Source organism: Oncorhynchus mykiss, chromosome 12, assembly GCF_013265735.2.
Source record: "Oncorhynchus mykiss isolate Arlee chromosome 12, USDA_OmykA_1.1, whole genome shotgun sequence".
Lineage (NCBI taxonomy): Eukaryota > Metazoa > Chordata > Actinopteri > Salmoniformes > Salmonidae > Oncorhynchus > Oncorhynchus mykiss.
The window spans coordinates 7,668,231-7,693,012 of NC_048576.1; the positions used below are offsets into that span (position 1 = coordinate 7,668,231).

General features: G+C 37.9%; 1 protein-coding gene across 4 annotated transcripts in view; it reads right to left on the minus strand.

Annotated features, from left to right (window-relative positions):
• The window catches only part of LOC110523118 (protein Shroom3), a 173,964-nt gene that overhangs the window by 20,676 nt on the left and 128,506 nt on the right, over window positions 1-24,782 (minus strand). For all 4 annotated transcript variants that reach the window (XM_036936803.1, XM_036936802.1, XM_036936804.1 and 1 more), the window contains 2 exons: window positions 13,383-14,008; window positions 12,719-13,117 (listed from right to left, as the gene is read on the minus strand). In XM_036936803.1, the coding sequence (XP_036792698.1) occupies window positions 12,719-13,117; window positions 13,383-14,008 (1,025 nt within the window). The remainder of the gene's footprint in view (window positions 1-12,718; window positions 13,118-13,382; window positions 14,009-24,782) is intronic.

The window sequence follows — 24,782 nt, forward strand, 5'->3', positions numbered from 1 at the left end:
CCTAGCTCTAACATAGAGAGAGAGAGACAGTATGATCTGATGTTATCTAGCTCTAACATGGAGAGACAGACAGACAGTATGATCTGATGTTACCTAGCTCTAACATGGAGAGAGAGAGACAGTATGATCTGATGTTACCTAGCTCTAACATGGAGAGACAGACAGACAGTATGATCTGATGTTACCTAGCTCTAACATGGAGAGAGAGAGACAGTATGATCTGATGTTACCTAGCTCTAACATAGAGAGAGAGAGACAGTATGATCTGATGATACCTAGCTCTAACATGGAGAGACAGACAGACAGTATGATCTGATGTTACCTAGCTCTAACATGGAGAGAGAGAGACAGTATGATCTGATGTTACCTAGCTCTAACATAGAGAGAGAGAGACAGTATGATCTGATGATACCTAGCTCTAACATGGAGAGACAGACAGACAGTATGATCTGATGATACCTAGCTCTAACATGGAGAGACAGACAGACAGTATGATCTGATGATACCTAGCTCTAACATGGAGAGAGAGACAGACAGACAGTATGATCTGATGTTACCTAGCTCTAACATGGAGACAGACAGTATGATCTGATGTTACCTAACTCTAACATGGAGAGAGACAGACAGTATGATCTGATGATACCTAACTCTAACATGGAGAGAGACAGTATGATCTGATGTTACCTAACTCTAACATGGAGAGAGAGAGACAGACAGTATGATCTGATGATACCTAGCTCTAACATGGAGAGAGAGACAGACAGACAGTATGATCTGATGTTACCTAGCTCTAACATGGAGAGAGAGACAGACAGACAGTATGATCTGATGTTACCTAGCTCTAACATGGAGAGAGAGAGACAGACAGTATGATCTGATGTTACCTAGCTCTAACATGGAGAGAGAGAGACAGTATGATCTGATGTTACCTAGCTCTAACATAGAGAGAGAGAGACAGTATGATCTGATGTTACCTAGCTCTAACATGGAGAGAGACAGACAGACAGTATGATCTGATGTTACCTAGCTCTAACATAGAGAGAGAGAGACAGTATGATCTGATGATACCTAACTCTAACATGGAGAGACAGACAGACAGTATGATCTGATGTTACCTAGCTCTAACATGGAGAGAGAGAGAAAGACAGACAGTATGATCTGATGTTACCTAGCTCTAACATGGAGAGAGAGACAGACAGACAGTATGATCTGATGTTACCTAGCTCTAACATGGAGAGAGAGAGACAGACAGACAGTATGATCTGATGTTACCTAGCTCTAACATGGAGAGAGAGAGACAGACAGACAGTATGATCTGATGTTACCTAGCTCTAACATGGAGAGAGAGACAGACAGACAGTATGATCTGATGTTACCTAGCTCTAACATGGAGAGAGAGAGACAGACAGACAGTATGATCTGATGTTACCTAGCTCTAACATGGAGAGAGAGACAGACAGACAGTATGATCTGATGTTACCTAGCTCTAACATGGAGACAGACAGACAGTATGATCTGATGATACCTAGCTCTAACATGGAGAGACAGACAGTATGATCTGATGTTACCTAGCTCTAACATGGAGAGAGACAGACAGTATGATCTGATGATACCTAGCTCTAACATGGAGAGAGAGAGACAGACAGTATGATCTGATGTTACCTAACTCTAACATGGAGAGAGAGAGACAGTATGATCTGATGTTACCTAGCTCTAACATGGAGAGAGAGAGACAGTATGATCTGATGTTACCTAGCTCTAACATGGAGAGAGACAGACAGACAGTATGATCTGATGTTACCTAACTCTAACATGGAGAGAGAGAGACAGACAGTATGATCTGATGATACCTAGCTCTAACATGGAGAGAGAGACAGACAGACAGTATGATCTGATGATACCTAGCTCTAACATGGAGAGAGACAGACAGACAGTATGATCTGATGTTACCTAGCTCTAACATGGAGAGAGACAGACAGACAGTATGATCTGATGTTACCTAACTCTAACATGGAGAGAGAGAGACAGTATGATCTGATGTTACCTAGCTCTAACATGGAGAGAGAGACAGACAGACAGTATGATCTGATGTTACCTAGCTCTAACATGGAGAGAGAGAGACAGACAGACAGTATGATCTGATGTTACCTAGCTCTAACATGGAGAGAGAGACAGACAGACAGTATGATCTGATGTTACCTAGCTCTAACATGGAGAGAGAGAGACAGACAGACAGTATGATCTGATGTTACCTAGCTCTAACATGGAGAGAGAGAGACAGACAGACAGTATGATCTGATGTTACCTAGCTCTAACATGGAGAGAGAGACAGACAGACAGTATGATCTGATGTTACCTAGCTCTAACATGGAGAGAGAGAGACAGACAGACAGTATGATCTGATGTTACCTAGCTCTAACATGGAGAGAGAGACAGACAGACAGTATGATCTGATGTTACCTAGCTCTAACATGGAGACAGACAGACAGTATGATCTGATGATACCTAGCTCTAACATGGAGAGACAGACAGTATGATCTGATGTTACCTAGCTCTAACATGGAGAGAGACAGACAGTATGATCTGATGATACCTAGCTCTAACATGGAGAGAGAGAGACAGACAGTATGATCTGATGTTACCTAACTCTAACATGGAGAGAGAGAGACAGTATGATCTGATGTTACCTAGCTCTAACATGGAGAGAGAGAGACAGTATGATCTGATGTTACCTAGCTCTAACATGGAGAGAGACAGACAGACAGTATGATCTGATGTTACCTAACTCTAACATGGAGAGAGAGAGACAGACAGTATGATCTGATGATACCTAGCTCTAACATGGAGAGAGAGACAGACAGACAGTATGATCTGATGTTACCTAACTCTAACATGGAGAGAGAGACAGACAGACAGTATGATCTGATGATACCTAGCTCTGACATGGAGAGAGACAGACAGACAGTATGATCTGATGTTACCTAGCTCTAACATGGAGAGAGACAGACAGACAGTATGATCTGATGTTACCTAACTCTAACATGGAGAGAGAGAGACAGACAGTATGATCTGATGATACCTAGCTCTAACATGGAGAGAGAGACAGACAGACAGTATGATCTGATGTTACCTAGCTCTAACATGGAGAGAGACAGACAGACAGTATGATCTGATGTTACCTAACTCTAACATGGAGAGAGAGACAGACAGACAGTATGATCTGACGTTATCTAGCTCTAACATGGAGAGAGACAGACAGACAGTATGATCTGATGTTACCTAGCTCTAACATGGAGAGAGACAGACAGACAGTATGATCTGATGTTACCTAGCTCTAACATGGAGACAGACAGTATGATCTGATGATACCTAGCTCTAACATGGAGACAGACAGTATGATCTGATGATACCTAGCTCTAACATGGAGAGAGAGAGACAGTATGATCTGATGTTACCTAGCTCTAACATGGAGAGAGAGAGAGAGTATGATCTGATGTTACCTAGCTCTAACATAGAGAGAGAGAGACAGTATGATCTGATGATACCTAGCTCTAACATGGAGACAGACAGTATGATCTGATGTTACCTAGCTCTAACATGGAGAGAGAGAGACAGTATGATCTGATGATACCTAGCTCTAACATGGAGACAGACAGACAGACAGTATGATCTGATGTTACCTAGCTCTAACATGGAGAGACAGAGACAGTATGATCTGATGATACCTAGCTCTAACATGGAGACAGACAGACAGACAGTATGATCTGATGTTACCTAGCTCTAACATGGAGAGACAGAGACAGTATGATCTGATGTTACCTAGCTCTAACATGGAGAGAGAGAGACAGTATGATCTGATGTTACCTAGCTCTAACATGGAGAGACAGACAGTATGATCTGATGTTACCTAGCTCTAACATGGAGAGAGAGAGACAGTATGATCTGATGTTACCTAGCTCTAACATGGAGAGACAGACAGTATGATCTGATGTTACCTAGCTCTAACATGGAGAGACAGACAGTATGATCTGATGATACCTAGCTCTAACATGGAGAGACAGACAGTATGATCTGATGTTACCTAGCTCTAACATGGAGAGACAGACAGTATGATCTGATGTTACCTAGCTCTAACATGGAGAGAGAGAGACAGTATGATCTGATGTTACCTAGCTCTAACATGGAGAGACAGAGACAGTATGATCTGATGTTACCTAGCTCTAACATGGAGAGAGAGAGAGACAGTATGATCTGATGATACCTAGCTCTAACATGGAGAGACAGACAGTATGATCTGATGTTACCTAGCTCTAACATGGAGAGAGAGAGACAGTATGATCTGATGTTACCTAGCTCTAACATAGAGACAGATAGACAGTATGATCTGATGTTACCTAGCTCTAACATGGAGAGACAGACAGACAGTATGATCTGATGTTACCTAGCTCTAACATGGAGAGAGAGAGACAGTATGATCTGATGTTACCTAGCTCTAACATGGAGAGAGAGAGACAGTATGATCTGATGATACCTAGCTCTAACATGGAGAGACAGACAGACAGTATGATCTGATGTTACCTAGCTCTAACATGGAGAGACAGACAGTATGATCTGATGTTACCTAACTCTAACATGGAGAGAGACAGACAGTATGATCTGATGATACCTAGCTCTAACATGGAGAGACAGACAGACAGTATGATCTGACGTTACCTAGCTCTAACATGGAGACAGACAGTATGATCTGATGATACCTAGCTCTAACATGGAGAGAGAGAGACAGTATGATCTGATGTTACCTAGCTCTAACATAGAGAGAGAGAGACAGTATGATCTGATGATACCTAGCTCTAACATGGAGAGACAGACAGTATGATCTGATGATACCTAGCTCTAACATGGAGAGAGAGAGACAGTATGATCTGATGATACCTAGCTCTAACATGGAGAGACAGACAGTATGATCTGATGATACCTAGCTCTAACATAGAGAGACAGACAGTATGATCTGATGATACCTAGCTCTAACATGGAGAGACAGACAGTATGATCTGATGATACCTAGCTCTAACATGGAGAGACAGACAGTATGATCTGATGATACCTAGCTCTAACATAGAGAGAGAGAGACAGTATGATCTGATGATACCTAGCTCTAACATGGAGAGAGAGACAGACAGACAGTATGATCTGATGTTACCTAGCTCTAACATGGAGAGAGAGAGACAGTATGATCTGATGTTACCTAGCTCTAACATAGAGAGACAGACAGTATGATCTGATGTTACCTAGCTCTAACATGGAGAGAGAGAGACAGTATGATCTGATGTTACCTAGCTCTAACATGGAGAGAGACAGACAGACAGTATGATCTGATGTTACCTAGCTCTAACATGGAGAGACAGACAGTATGATCTGATGATACCTAGCTCTAACATGGAGACAGACAGACAGTATGATCTGATGTTACCTAGCTCTAACATGGAGAGAGAGACAGACAGACAGTATGATCTGATGTTACCTAGCTCTAACATGGAGACAGACAGTATGATCTGATGTTACCTAGCTCTAACATGGAGAGAGAGAGACAGTATGATCTGATGTTACCTAGCTCTAACATGGAGAGAGACAGACAGACAGTATGATCTGATGTTACCTAACTCTAACATGGAGAGAGACAGACAGTATGATCTGATGATACCTAACTCTAACATGGAGAGAGACAGTATGATCTGATGTTACCTAACTCTAACATGGAGAGAGACAGACAGTATGATCTGATGATACCTAACTCTAACATGGAGAGAGAGACAGACAGACAGTATGATCTGACGTTATCTAGCTCTAACATGGAGAGAGACAGACAGACAGTATGATCTGATGATACCTAACTCTAACATGGAGAGAGAGACAGACAGTATGATCTGATGTTACCTAACTCTAACATGGAGAGAGAGACAGACAGACAGTATGATCTGATGATACCTAACTCTAACATGGAGACAGACAGACAGACAGTATGATCTGACGTTATCTAGCTCTAACATGGAGAGAGACAGACAGACAGTATGATCTGATGATACCTAACTCTAACATGGAGAGAGAGACAGACAGACAGCATGATCTGATGATACCTAACTCTAACATGGAGACAGACAGACAGACAGTATGATCTGACGTTATCTAGCTCTAACATGGAGAGAGAGACAGACAGACAGACAGTATGATCTGATGATACCTAACTCTAACATGGAGAGAGAGAGACAGACAGACAGTATGATCTGATGATACCTAACTCTAACATGGAGAGAGAGAGACAGACAGACAGTATGATCTGATGATACCTAACTCTAACATGGAGAGAGAGACAGACAGACAGTATGATCTGATGATACCTAACTCTAACATGGAGAGAGAGAGACAGACAGACAGTATGATCTGATGATACCTAACTCTAACATGGAGAGAGAGAGACAGACAGACAGTATGATCTGATGATACCTAACTCTAACATGGAGAGAGAGACAGACAGTATGATCTGATAATACCTAGCTCTAACATGGAGAGAGACAGACAGACAGTATGATCTGATGATACCTAACTCTAACATGGAGAGAGAGACAGACAGACAGTATGATCTGATGTTACCTAGCTCTAACATGGAGAGAGAGACAGACAGACAGTATGATCTGATGTTACCTAGCTCTAACATGGAGAGAGAGACAGACAGACAGTATGATCTGATGATACCTAGCTCTAACATGGAGAGAGAGAGACAGTATGATCTGATGTTATCTAGCTCTAACATGGAGAGAGACAGACAGACAGTATGATATGATGTTACCTAACTCTAACATGGAGAGAGACAGACAGTATGATCTGACGTTATCTAACTCTAACATGGAGAGAGAGACAGACAGACAGTATGATCTGACGTTATCTAGCTCTAACATGGAGAGAGAGACAGACAGTATGATCTGATGTTACCTAGCTCTAACATGGAGAGAGAGACAGACAGACAGTATGATCTGACGCTATCTAGCTCTAACATGGAGAGAGAGACAGACAGTATGATCTGATGTTACCTAGCTCTAACATGGAGAGAGACAGACAGACAGTATGATCTGATGTTACCTAGCTCTAACATGGAGAGAGAGAGACAGTATGATCTGATGTTACCTAGCTCTAACATGGAGAGACAGACAGTATGATCTGATGATACCTAGCTCTAACATGGAGAGAGAGAGACAGTATGATCTGATGATACCTAACTCTAACATGGAGAGAGAGAGACAGTATGATCTGATGTTACCTAGCTCTAACATGGAGAGAGAGAGACAGTATGATCTGATGTTACCTAGCTCTAACATGGAGAGACAGACAGACAGTATGATCTGATGTTACCTAGCTCTAACATGGAGAGAGAGACAGACAGTATGATCTGATGTTACCTAGCTCTAACATGGAGAGACAGACAGACAGTATGATCTGATGTTACCTAACTCTAACATGGAGAGACAGACAGTATGATCTGATGTTACCTAGCTCTAACATGGAGAGAGACAGACAGTATGATCTGATGATACCTAGCTCTAACATGGAGACAGACAGTATGATCTGATGATACCTAGCTCTAACATGGAGACAGACAGTATGATCTGATGATACCTAGCTCTAACATGGAGAGAGAGAGACAGTATGATCTGATGTTACCTAGCTCTAACATAGAGAGAGAGAGACAGTATGATCTGATGATACCTAGCTCTAACATGGAGACAGACAGTATGATCTGATGTTACCTAGCTCTAACATGGAGAGAGAGAGACAGTATGATCTGATGATACCTAGCTCTAACATGGAGAGAGAGAGACAGTATGATCTGATGTTACCTAGCTCTAACATAGATAGAGAGAGACAGTATGATCTGATGATACCTAGCTCTAACATGGAGAGACAGACAGTATGATCTGATGTTACCTAGCTCTAACATGGAGAGAGAGAGACAGTATGATCTGATGTTACCTAGCTCTAACATGGAGAGACAGACAGTATGATCTGATGTTACCTAGCTCTAACATGGAGAGAGAGAGACAGTATGATCTGATGTTACCTAGCTCTAACATAGAGAGAGAGAGACAGTATGATCTGATGTTATCTAGCTCTAACATGGAGAGACAGACAGACAGTATGATCTGATGTTACCTAGCTCTAACATGGAGAGAGAGAGACAGTATGATCTGATGTTACCTAGCTCTAACATGGAGAGACAGACAGACACTATGATCTGATGTTACCTAGCTCTAACATGGAGAGAGAGAGACAGTATGATCTGATGTTACCTAGCTCTAACATAGAGAGAGAGAGACAGTATGATCTGATGATACCTAGCTCTAACATGGAGAGACAGACAGACAGTATGATCTGATGTTACCTAGCTCTAACATGGAGAGAGAGAGACAGTATGATCTGATGTTACCTAGCTCTAACATAGAGAGAGAGAGACAGTATGATCTGATGATACCTAGCTCTAACATGGAGAGACAGACAGTATGATCTGATGATACCTAGCTCTAACATGGAGACAGACAGACAGTATGATCTGATGTTACCTAGCTCTAACATGGAGAGAGAGACAGACAGACAGTATGATCTGATGTTACCTAGCTCTAACATGGAGACAGACAGTATGATCTGATGTTACCTAGCTCTAACATGGAGAGAGAGAGAGACAGTATGATCTGATGTTACCTAGCTCTAACATGGAGAGAGAGAGACAGTATGATCTGATGTTACCTAGCTCTAACATAGAGAGAGAGAGACAGTATGATCTGATGATACCTAGCTCTAACATGGAGAGAGAGAGACAGTATGATCTGATGTTACCTAACTCTAACATGGAGAGAGAGACAGACAGACAGTATGATCTGATGTTACCTAGCTCTAACATGGAGAGAGACAGACAGACAGCATGATCTGATGTTACCTAACTCTAACATGGAGAGAGACAGACAGTATGATCTGATGATACCTAACTCTAACATGGAGAGAGACAGTATGATCTGATGTTACCTAACTCTAACATGGAGAGAGACAGACAGTATGATCTGATGATACCTAACTCTAACATGGAGAGAGACAGACAGTATGATCTGATGATACCTAACTCTAACATGGAGAGAGAGACAGACAGTATGATCTGATGATACCTAGCTCTAACATGGAGAGACAGACAGTATGATCTGATGATACCTAGCTCTAACATGGAGAGAGACAGACAGACAGCATGATCTGATGTTACCTAACTCTAACATGGAGAGAGACAGACAGTATGATCTGATGATACCTAACTCTAACATGGAGAGAGACAGTATGATCTGATGTTACCTAACTCTAACATGGAGAGAGAGAGACAGTATGATCTGATGTTACCTAGCTCTAACATAGAGAGAGAGAGACAGTATGATCTGATGATACCTAGCTCTAACATGGAGAGACAGACAGTATGATCTGATGATACCTAGCTCTAACATGGAGACAGACAGACAGTATGATCTGATGTTACCTAGCTCTAACATGGAGAGAGAGACAGACAGACAGTATGATCTGATGTTACCTAGCTCTAACATGGAGACAGACAGTATGATCTGATGTTACCTAGCTCTAACATGGAGAGAGAGAGAGACAGTATGATCTGATGTTACCTAGCTCTAACATGGAGAGAGACAGACAGACAGCATGATCTGATGTTACCTAACTCTAACATGGAGAGAGACAGACAGTATGATCTGATGATACCTAACTCTAACATGGAGAGAGACAGTATGATCTGATGTTACCTAGCTCTAACATGGAGAGAGAGACAGACAGACAGTATGATCTGATGTTACCTAACTCTAACATGGAGAGAGAGACAGACAGACAGTATGATCTGATGTTACCTAGCTCTAACATGGAGAGAGAGACAGACAGACAGTATGATCTGATGTTACCTAGCTCTAACATGGAGAGAGACAGACAGTATGATCTGATGATACCGAACTCTAACATGGAGAGAGAGACAGACAGACAGTATGATCTGACGTTATCTAGCTCTAACATGGAGAGAGACAGACAGACAGTATGATCTGATGATACCTAACTCTAACATGGAGAGAGAGACAGACAGTATGATCTGATGTTACCTAACTCTAACATGGAGAGAGAGAGACAGTATGATCTGATGATACCTAGCTCTAACATGGAGAGAGAGACAGACAGACAGTATGATCTGATGTTACCTAACTCTAACATGGAGAGAGAGACAGACAGTATGATCTGATGTTACCTAACTCTAACATGGAGAGAGAGACAGACAGACAGTATGATCTGATGATACCTAACTCTAACATGGAGACAGACAGACAGACAGTATGATCTGACGTTATCTAGCTCTAACATGGAGAGAGACAGACAGACAGTATGATCTGATGATACCTAACTCTAACATGGAGAGAGAGACAGACAGACAGCATGATCTGATGATACCTAACTCTAACATGGAGACAGACAGACAGACAGTATGATCTGACGTTATCTAGCTCTAACATGGAGAGAGAGACAGACAGACAGACAGTATGATCTGATGATACCTAACTCTAACATGGAGAGAGAGAGACAGACAGACAGTATGATCTGATGATACCTAACTCTAACATGGAGAGAGAGAGACAGACAGACAGTATGATCTGATGATACCTAACTCTAACATGGAGAGAGAGACAGACAGACAGACAGTATGATCTGATGATACCTAACTCTAACATGGAGAGAGAGAGACAGACAGACAGTATGATCTGATGATACCTAACTCTAACATGGAGAGAGAGAGACAGACAGACAGTATGATCTGATGATACCTAACTCTAACATGGAGAGAGAGACAGACAGTATGATCTGATAATACCTAGCTCTAACATGGAGAGAGACAGACAGACAGTATGATCTGATGTTATCTAGCTCTAACATGGAGAGAGACAGACAGACAGTATGATATGATGTTATCTAACTCTAACATGGAGAGAGAGACAGACAGTATGATATGATGTTACCTAACTCTAACATGGAGAGAGACAGACAGTATGATCTGACGTTATCTAACTCTAACATGGAGAGAGAGACAGACAGACAGTATGATCTGACGTTATCTAGCTCTAACATGGAGAGAGAGACAGACAGTATGATCTGATGTTACCTAGCTCTAACATGGAGAGAGAGACAGACAGACAGTATGATCTGACGCTATCTAGCTCTAACATGGAGAGAGACAGACAGTATGATCTGACGTTACCTAGCTCTAACATGGAGAGAGACAGACAGACAGTATGATCTGATGTTATCTAACTCTAACATGGAGAGAGAGACAGACAGTATGATCTGATGTTACCTAGCTCTAACATGGAGAGAGACAGACAGTATGATCTGACGTTACCTAGCTCTAACATGGAGAGAGACAGACAGACAGTATGATCTGATGTTACCTAGCTCTAACATGGAGAGAGAGAGACAGTATGATCTGATGTTACCTAGCTCTAACATGGAGAGACAGACAGTATGATCTGATGATACCTAGCTCTAACATGGAGAGAGAGAGACAGTATGATCTGATGTTACCTAGCTCTAACATGGAGAGACAGACAGTATGATCTGATGATACCTAACTCTAACATGGAGAGAGAGAGACAGTATGATCTGATGTTACCTAGCTCTAACATGGAGAGAGAGAGACAGTATGATCTGATGTTACCTAGCTCTAACATGGAGAGACAGACAGACAGTATGATCTGATGTTACCTAGCTCTAACATGGAGAGAGATACAGACAGTATGATCTGATGTTACCTAGCTCTAACATGGAGAGACAGACAGACAGTATGATCTGATGTTACCTAACTCTAACATGGAGAGACAGACAGTATGATCTGATGATACCTAACTCTAACATGGAGAGAGAGAGACAGACAGACAGTATGATCTGATGATACCTAACTCTAACATGGAGAGAGACAGACAGACAGTATGATCTGATGTTACCTAGCTCTAACATGGAGAGAGAGAGCCAGACAGTATGATCTGATGTTACCTAGCTCTAACATGGAGAGAGACAGACAGACAGTATGATCTGATGTTACCTAGCTCTAACATGGAGAGACAGACAGACAGAGAACTATAGTTTACAGGATATCAGCAGTTTTTAACAGTTATCATTCCCTGGCGTCAGAGTCAACCGTTATCCTGTCTGTGTGAACCATTTCTCTCTAAACAATTTGTTCATAATGAAAACAAAACAGTTGGACTTTCAAATATTTTTTTGCAATTTCACCTTGAAACCCCTAAGATATGATATCCTTTCCCTTGCTTACCTAGCTTCTCTGATGTCATGGTCTATTTTAAAAGCGAAGAGTTATCTTGTGATAACAGGTGTCTATAATAAACTGAGCCATAATGTTACCAGCCTCAACAAAGGTCCTATGTTCTGTCGTATCTCCTGGTAATGAACCCTGATCAAACAGTCTAACCTTTTATTTAGTTACATAACATGAATTAAACACACACACACACGGATGCATGAACGCACACGCACACACACACACTCACTCACACTTCCTCATTCCCTCTGGATAACCAGACCTCCCTAAATCCCTTCCCCCCCTTTCCCCCCCTCGCTCCTCTCCGTCCCTCACCTGTCCTCCAGACAGGTGCTGGTCCTGCGGCGTTGCCACAGCAACCTCCCTCCCCCCGCGGGGAAGATCTCCTCCATTAGGTCCATGGTCCGTCCGCCCTCTGCCCAGCTGTCCAGCATCGGAGTCAGGCTCTTATCCCCCCGGGACACCAGCTGTCTGGCCAGGGCCTCCACCCTCAGTTCCCCAGCAGACTTCTCCCTCCTGGCCGGGAGATGGTACTCTTGCCCCAGGCTTTCCTCACCGCTAGGCCCTTGCTGGGGCTCTGGGAAACTGCTGCTGAGGGTGGTGGGGGTCTCAGGCTGGGGCTCAGGGGTAAGGCTTGGCCTCGGAGAGACAGACAGGGGGACAGAGGGGGGGACTGTCTGACGGTAGGAGGAGGGGAGAAATGGGAACTCACAGCTGCATGTACAGAAGCACAAAAAGACAAGAGGTTCACAACACCAGATGGATAAATAAATGGTCCACGTTTTGTTCAAAACTTTAACATTGATGATTAGAATATTTTCAGTGTTACTACGTTCCTTTACATTAGATCATGTAAATATATAGTGCAGTACTATGGCTCTCTGTAATCAATGCACCATTCAATATCACTGGCGTTTCATTATAACGTGTCACTGTTATTGTGCCATAATGTGTGTGGGTGGGAGCCAGTGTCGTGTACCTGTTGAGGTGCTGTAGCCCAGGTCCACGATGATTCTCCTCCTCCTTCTCCTCTCTGTCTGGGAGTGAGGAGGGGGGCAGGAGAGGGGGAGGCGGTGGAGGGAAGTACTCTGTGATGTCCGTCTCCCTGATTGGGAGCGGGGGAGGAATAGGGGAGGGAGGGGCCGGTTCCTGGAGGAATACCTCGTCATAGTCCTGTAGTGAGACTGTGGGAGAGGCTAGGTGTGGAGCTACTTGTAGGGGTGAGGTCTCTTGCAGAGTGGACTCTGAGATGCGGAGGGAGAGCAGGGTGTGTGGTCTGTGAGAGGTTTTAAATAGGGGTGGTGGTGGGGAGGCTTTGGGTAGGACGAGGGGTGGGTTGGTCTTTGGTGTAACGGCTGAAGCTTGAGGGCAGGGCCCCTCTTTCTGTCTGGGGAAGTCTTTCAGGGTCTCCTCCTCTGAGGTGCTGGTGTCTAAGGAGCCCTGGTTCTGGCCCTGGGCCATGGCCTGCTGTAGATGTTCTGTGGGGCTTCTTCTGACCTCTGGGTGAACCTGGGCCTCTGGGGACATGGTCCCGAGTGTGGCGGTCTGCAGCAGGGTTGGGAAGGCTATGGCATCCAGGTTGGCCTGGCTCAACCTCTCATTGGCCTGAATGGATGAATGGATGGATGAATGGATGAATGGATGAATGGATGGATGAATGGATGAATGGATGGATGGATGAATGGATGGATGAATGAATTCATTAATACTTTATTTTCCTCATAGAGACATTTTTCTGGCAACGACAGAGACAGAGGCATTCTTCTTGGCAAACATATAAATACATCGAAAGACATACAACCCTTCAATTATATACAACCCTTCAATTATATACAACCCTCCAATTATATACAACCCTCCAATTATATACAACCCTCCAATTATATACAACCCTCCAATTATATACAACCCTCCAATTATATAAACCCTTCAATTATATACAACCCTTCAATTATATAAACCCTTCAATTATATACAACCCTCCAATTATATACAACCCTTCAATTATATACAACCCTTCAATTATATACAACCCTTCAATTATATACAACCCTCCAATTATATACAACCCTTCAATTATATACAACCCTCCAATTACATACAACCCTTCAATTATATACAACCCTCCAATTATATACAACCCTCCAATTATATACAACCCTCCAATTATATACAACCCTTCAATTATATACAACCCTCCAATTATATAAACCCTCCAATTATATACAACCCTTCAATTATATACAACCCTCCAATTATATACAACCCTCCAATTATATACAACCCTTCAATTATATACAACCCTCCAATTATATACAACCCTCCAATTATATACAACCCTTCAATTATATACAACCCTCCAATTATATAAACCCTCCAATTATATACAACCCTTCAATTATATACAACCCTCCAATTATATACAACCCTCCAATTATATACAACCCTCCAATTATATACAACCCTCCAATTATATACAACCCTTCAATTATATACAACCCTCCAATTATATAAACCCTCCAATTATATACAACCCTCCAATTATATACAACCCTCCAATTATATACAACCCTCCAATTATATACAACCCTCCAATTATATACAACCCTTAAATTATATACAACCCTTCAATTATATACAACCCTCCAATTATATACAACCCTCCAATTATATACAACCCTTCAATTATATACAACCCTCCAATTATATACAACCCTTCAACTATATACAACCCTTAAATTATATACAACCCTCCAATTATGTACAACCCTCCAATTATATACAACCCTTCAATTATATACAACCCTCCAATTATATACAACCCTTCAATTATATACAACCCTTCAATTATATACAACCCTTCAATTATATACAACCCTTCAATTATATACAACCCTCCAATTATATACAACCCTCCAATTATATACAACCCTTCAATTATATACAACCCTCCAATTATATACAACCCTTCAATTATATAAACCCTCCAATTATATACAACCCTCCAATTATATAAACCCTCCAATTATATACAACCCTCCAATTATATAAACCCTCCAATTATATAAACCCTCCAATTATATACAACCCTCCAATTATAGACAACCCTCCAATTATATACAACCCTCCAATTATATACAACCCTTCAATTATATACAACCCTCCAATTATATACAACCCTTCAATTATATACAACCCTTCAATTATATAAACCCTCCAATTATATACAACCCTCCAATTATATACAACCCTTCAATTATATAAACCCTTCAATTATATAAACCCTTCAATTATATACAACCCTCCAATTATATACAACCCTTCAATTATATACAACCCTCCAATTATATACAACCCTTCAATTATATACAACCCTTCAATTATATACAACACTCCAATTATATACAACCCTTCAATTATATACAACCCTCCAATTACATACAACCCTTCAATTATATACAACCCTCCAATTATATACAACCCTCCAATTATATACAACCCTCCAATTATATACAACCCTTCAATTATATACAACCCTCCAATTATATAAACCCTCCAATTATATACAACCCTTCAATTATATACAACCCTCCAATTATATACAACCCTCCAATTATATAAACCCTCCAATTATATACAACCCTTCAATTATATACAACCCTCCAATTATATACAACCCTCCAATTATATACAACCCTTCAATTATATACAACCCTCCAATTATATAAACCCTCCAATTATATACAACCCTCCAATTATATACAACCCTCCAATTATATACAACCCTCCAATTATATACAACCCTCCAATTATATACAACCCTCCAATTATATACAACCCTCCAATTATATACAACCCTTCAATTATATACAACCCTTCAATTATATACAACCCTCCAATTATATACAACCCTCCAATTATATACAACCCTTCAATTATATACAACCCTCCAATTATATACAACCCTTCAACTATATACAACCCTTAAATTATATACAACCCTCCAATTATGTACAACCCTCCAATTATATACAACCCTTCAATTATATACAACCCTCCAATTATATACAACCCTTCAATTATATACAACCCTTCAATTATATACAACCCTTCAATTATATACAACCCTTCAATTATATACAACCCTCCAATTATATACAACCCTCCAATTATATACAACCCTTCAATTATATACAACCCTCCAATTATATACAACCCTTCAATTATATAAACCCTCCAATTATATACAACCCTCCAATTATATAAACCCTCCAATTATATACAACCCTCCAATTATATAAACCCTCCAATTATATAAACCCTCCAATTATATACAACCCTCCAATTATATACAACCCTCCAATTATATACAACCCTCCAATTATATACAACCCTTCAATTATATACAACCCTCCAATTATATACAACCCTTCAATTATATACAACCCTTCAATTATATAAACCCTCCAATTATATACAACCCTCCAATTATATACAACCCTTCAATTATATAAACCCTCCAATTATATACAACCCTCCAATTATATAAACCCTCCAATTATATACAACCCTCCAATTATATAAACCCTCCAATTATATAAACCCTCCAATTATATACAACCCTCCAATTATATACAACCCTCCAATTATATACAACCCTCCAATTATATACAACCCTCCAATTATATACAACCCTCCAATTATATACAACCCTCCAATTATATAAACCCTCCAATTATATAAACCCTCCAATTATATACAACCATCCAATTATATACAACCCTCCAATTATATACAACCCTCCAATTATATACAACCCTCCAATTATATACAACCCTTCAATTATATACAACCCTTCAATTATATAAACCCTCCAATTATATACAACCCTCCAATTATATAAACCCTCCAATTATATACAACCCTTCAATTATATAAACCCTCCAATTATATACAACCCTCCAATTATATACAACCCTCCAATTATATACAACCCTCCAATTATATACAACCCTTCAATTATATACAACCCTCCAATTATATACAACCCTCCAATTATATACAACCCTCCAATTATATACAACCCTCCAATTATATACAACCCTTAAATTATATACAACCCTCCAATTATATAAACCCTTAAATTATATACAACCCTCCAATTATATAAACCCTCCAATTATATACAACCCTCCAATTATATACAACCCTCCAATTATATACAACCCTCCAATTATATACAACCCTCCAATTATATACAACCCTTAAATTATATACAACCCTCCAATTATATAAACCCTTAAATTATATACAACCCTCCAATTACATAAACCCTCCAATTATATACAACCCTCCAATTATATACAACCCTCCAATTATATACAACCCTCCAATTATATACAACCCTCCAATTATATACAACCCTTAAATTATATACAACCCTCCAATTATATACAACCCTTAAATTATATACAACCCTCCAATTATATACAACCCTCCAATTATATACAACCCTCCAATTATATACAACCCTTCAATTATATACAACCCTCCAATTATATACAACCCTTCAATTATATACAACCCTTCAATTATATACAACCCTCCAATTATATACAACCCTTCAATTATATACAACCCTCCAATTATATACAACCCTTCAATTATATACAACCCTTCAATTATATAAACCCTCCAATTATATACAACCCTCCAATTATATACAACCCTTCAATTATATAAACCCTCCAATTATATACAACCCTCCAATTATATAAACCCTCCAATTATATACAACCCTCCAATTATATAAACCCTCCAATTATATAAACCTTCCAATTATATACAACCCTCCAATTATATACAACCCTCCAATTATATACAACCCTCCAATTATATACAACCCTTCAATTATATACAACCCTCCAATTATATACAACCCTTCAATTATATACAACCCTTCAATTATATAAACCCTCCAATTATATACAACCCTCCAATTATATAAACCCTTCAATTATATAAACCCTCCAATTATATACAACCCTCCAATTATATAAACCCTCCAATTATATACAACCCTCCAATTATATACAACCCTCCAATTATATACAACCCTTCAATTATATACAACCCTTCAATTATATAAACCCTCCAATTATATAAACCCTCCAATTATATACAACCCTCCAATTATATACAACCCTCCAATTATATACAACCCTCCAATTATATACAACCCTTCAATTATATACAACCCTCCAATTATATACAACCCTCCAATTATATACAACCCTCCAATTATATACAACCCTCCAATTATATACAACCCTCCAATTATATAAACCCTTAAATTATATACAACCCTCCAATTATATAAACCCTCCAATTATATACAACCCTCCAATTATATACAACCCTCCAATTATATACAACCCTCCAATTATATAAACCCTTAAATTATATACAACCCTCCAATTATATAAACCCTCCAATTATATACAACCCTCCAATTATATACAACCCTCCAATTATATACAACCCTCCAATTATATACAACCCTTAAATTATATACAACCCTCCAATTATATACAACCCTCCAATTATATACAACCCTCCAATTATATACAACCCTCCAATTATATACAACCCTTAAATTATATACAACCCTCCAATTATATAAACCCTTAAATTATATACAACCCTCCAATTATATAAACCCTCCAATTATATACAACCCTCCAATTATATACAACCCTCCAATTATATACAACCCTCCAATTATATACAACCCTTAAATTATATACAACCCTCCAATTATATACAACCCTCCAATTATATACAACCCTTAAATTATATACAACCCTCCAATTATATACAACCCTCCAATTATATACAACCCTTCAATTATATACAACCCTTAAATTATATACAACCCTCCAATTATATACAACCCTTAAATTATATACAACCCTCCAATTATATACAACCCTCCAATTATATACAACCCTTCAATTATATAAACCCTCCAATTATATACAACCCTCCAATTATATACAACCCTCCAATTATTTACAACCCTTAAATTATATACAACCCTCCAATTATATACAACCCTTCAATTATATACAACCCTCCAATTATATACAACCCTTCAATTATATACAACCCTTCAATTATATACAACCCTCCAATTATATACAACCCTCCAATTATATACAACCCTTCAATTATATACAACCCTCCAATTATATACAACCCTCCAATTATATACAACCCTTAAATTATATACAACCCTCCAATTATATAAACCCTCCAATTATATACAACCCTCCAATTATATACAACCCTCCAATTATATACAACCCTCCAATTATATACAACCCTTAAATTATATACAACCCTCCAATTATATACAACCCTCCAATTATATACAACCCTTAAATTATATACAACCCTCCAATTATATACAACCCTCCAATTATATACAACCCTTCAATTATATACAACCCTTAAATTATATACAACCCTCCAATTATATACAACCCTTAAATTATATACAACCCTCCAATTATATACAACCCTCCAATTATATACAACCCTTCAATTATATAAACCCTCCAATTATATACAACCCTCCAATTATATACAACCCTCCAATTATATACAACCCTTAAATTATATACAACCCTCCAATTATATACAACCCTCCAATTATATACAACCCTTCAATTATATACAACCCTCCAATTATATACAACCCTCCAATTATATACAACCCTCCAATTATATACAACCCTCCAATTATATACAACCCTCCAATTATATACAACCCTCCAATTATATACAACCCTTCAATTATATACAACCCTCCAATTATATACAACCCTCCAATTATATACAACCCTTCAATTATATACAACCCTTCAATTATATACAACCCTCCAATTATATACAACCCTCCAATTATATACAACCCTTCAATTATATAAACCCTCCAATTATATACAACCCTCCAATTATATACAACCCTCCAATTATATACAACCCTCCAATTATATACAACCCTTCAATTATATACAACCCTCCAATTATATACAACCCTCCAATTATATACAACCCTTCAATTATATAAACCCTCCAATTATATACAACCCTCCAATTATATACAACCCTTCAATTATATACAACCCTTCAATTATATACAACCCTCCAATTATATACAACCCTCCAATTATATGCAACCCTCCAATTATATACAACCCTCCAATTATATACAACCCTCCAATTATATACAACCCTCCAATTATATACAACCCTTCAATTATATAAACCCTCCAATTATATACAACCCTTCAATTATATACAACCCTCCAATTATATACAACCCTCCAATTATATACAACCCTCCAATTATATACAACCCTCCAATTATATACAACCCTCCAATTATATACAACCCTTCAATTATATACAACCCTCCAATTATATACAACCCTCCAATTATATACAACCCTCCAATTATATACAACCCTCCAATTATATACAACCCTTCAATTATATAAACCCTCCAATTATATACAACCCTTCAATTATATACAACCCTCCAATTATATACAACCCTCCAATTATATACAACCCTTCAATTATATACAACCCTTCAATTATATAAACTCTCCAATTATATACAACCCTCCAATTATATACAACCCTCCAATTATATACAACCCTTCAATTATATACAATCCTCCAATTATATTCAACCCTCCAATTATATACAACCCTCCAATTATATACAACCCTCCAATTATATACAACCCTCCAATTATATACAACCCTCCAATTATATAAATCCTCCAATTATATACAACCCTTCAATTATATACAACCCTCCAATTATATACAACCCTCCAATTATATAAACCCTCCAATTATATAAACCCTCCAATTATATTCAACCCTCCAATTATATACAACCCTCCAATTATATACAACCCTCCAATTATATACAACCCTCCAATTATATACAACCCTCCAATTATATACAACCCTCCAATTATATACAACCCTTCAATTATATACAACCCTCCAATTATATACAACCCTCCAATTATATACAACCCTCCAATTATATACAACCCTCCAATTATATACAACCCTCCAATTATATAAACCCTCCAATTATATACAACCCTCCAATTATATACAACCCTCCAATTATATACAACCCTCCAATTATATACAACCCTTAAATTATATACAACCCTCCAATTATATACAACCCTCCAATTATATACAACCCTTAAATTATATACAACCCTCCAATTATATACAACCCTCCAATTATATACAACCCTTCAATTATATACAACCCTTAAATTATATACAACCCTCCAATTATATACAACCCTTAAATTATATACAACCCTCCAATTATATACAACCCTCCAATTATATACAACCCTTCAATTATATAAACCCTCCAATTATATACAACCCTCCAATTATATACAACCCTCCAATTATATACAACCCTTAAATTATATACAACCCTCCAATTATATACAACCCTCCAATTATATACAACCCTTCAATTATATACAACCCTCCAATTATATACAACCCTCCAATTATATACAACCCTCCAATTATATACAACCCTCCAATTATATACAACCCTCCAATTATATACAACCCTCCAATTATATACAACCCTTCAATTATATACAACCCTCCAATTATATACAACCCTCCAATTATATACAACCCTTCAATTATATACAACCCTTCAATTATATACAACCCTCCAATTATATACAACCCTCCAATTATATACAACCCTTCAATTATATAAACCCTCCAATTATATACAACCCTCCAATTATATACAACCCTCCAATTATATACAACCCTCCAATTATATACAACCCTTCAATTATATACAACCCTCCAATTATATACAACCCTCCAATTATATACAACCCTTCAATTATATAAACCCTCCAATTATATACAACCCTCCAATTATATACAACCCTTCAATTATATACAACCCTTCAATTATATACAACCCTCCAATTATATACAACCCTCCAATTATATACAACCCTCCAATTATATACAACCCTCCAATTATATACAACCCTCCAATTATATACAACCCTCCAATTATATACAACCCTTCAATTATATAAACCCTCCAATTATATACAACCCTTCAATTATATACAACCCTCCAATTATATACAACCCTCCAATTATATACAACCCTCCAATTATATACAACCCTCCAATTATATACAACCCTTCAATTATATACAACCCTCCAATTATATACAACCCTCCAATTATATACAACCCTCCAATTATATACAACCCTCCAATTATATACAACCCTTCAATTATATAAACCCTCCAATTATATACAACCCTTCAATTATATACAACCCTCCAATTATATACAACCCTCCAATTATATACAACCCTTCAATTATATACAACCCTTCAATTATATAAACTCTCCAATTATATACAACCCTCCAATTATATACAACCCTCCAATTATATACAACCCTTCAATTATATACAATCCTCCAATTATATTCAACCCTCCAATTATATACAACCCTCCAATTATATACAACCCTCCAATTATATACAACCCTCCAATTATATACAACCCTCCAATTATATAAATCCTCCAATTATATACAACCCTTCAATTATATACAACCCTCCAATTATATACAACCCTCCAATTATATAAACCCTCCAATTATATAAACCCTCCAATTATATTCAACCCTCCAATTATATACAACCCTCCAATTATATACAACCCTCCAATTATATACAACCCTCCAATTATATAAATCCTCCAATTATATACAACCCTCCAATTATATACAACCCTCCAATTATATACAACCCTCCAATTATATACAACCCTCCAATTATATACAACCCTCCAATTATATACAACCCTTCAATTATATACAACCCTCCAATTATATACAACCCTCCAATTATATACAACCCTCCAATTATATACAACCCTCCAATTATATACAACCCTCCAATTATATACAACCCTCCAATTATATACAACCCTCCAATTATATACAACCCTTCAATTATATACAACCCTCCAATTATTTACAACCCTCCAATTATATACAACCCTCCAATTATATACAACCCTCCAATTATATACAACCCTCCAATTATATACAACCCTTCAATTATATAAACCCTCCAATTATATACAACCCTTCAATTATATACAACCCTCCAATTATATACAACCCTCCAATTATATACAACCCTTCAATTATATACAACCCTTCAATTATATAAACTCTCCAATTATATACAACCCTCCAATTATATACAACCCTCCAATTATATACAACCCTCCAATTATATACAACCCTTCAATTATATACAATCCTCCAATTATATTCAACCCTCCAATTATATACAACCCTCCAATTATATACAACCCTCCAATTATATACAACCCTCCAATTATATACAACCCTCCAATTATATAAATCCTCCAATTATATACAACCCTTCAATTATATACAACCCTCCAATTATATACAACCCTCCAATTATATAAACCCTCCAATTATATAAACCCTCCAATTATATTCAACCCTCCAATTATATACAACCCTCCAATTATATACAACCCTCCAATTATATACAACCCTCCAATTATATAAATCCTCCAATTATATACAACCCTCCAATTATATACAACCCTCCAATTATATACAACCCTCCAATTATATACAACCCTCCAATTATATACAACCCTCCAATTATATACAACCCTTCAATTATATACAACCCTCCAATTATATACAACCCTCCAATTATATACAACCCTCCAATTATATACAACCCTCCAATTATATACAACCCTCCAATTATATACAACCCTCCAATTATATAAATCCTCCAATTATATACAATCCTCCAATTATATACAACCCTTCAATTATATACAACCCTTCAATTATATAAACCCTCCAATTATATACAACCCTCCAATTATATACAACCCTCCAATTATATACAACCCTTCAATTATATACAACCCTCCAATTATATTCAACCCTTCAATTATATACAACCCTCCAATTATATACAACCCTCCAATTATATACAACCCTCCAATTATATACAACCCTCCAATTATATACAACCCTTCAATTATATAAACCCTCCAATTATATAAACCCTCCAATTATATACAACACTTCAATTATATACAACCCTCCAATTATATAAACCCTCCAATTATATAAACCCTCCAATTATATAAACCCTCCAATTATATACAACCCTTCAATTATATACAACCCTTCAA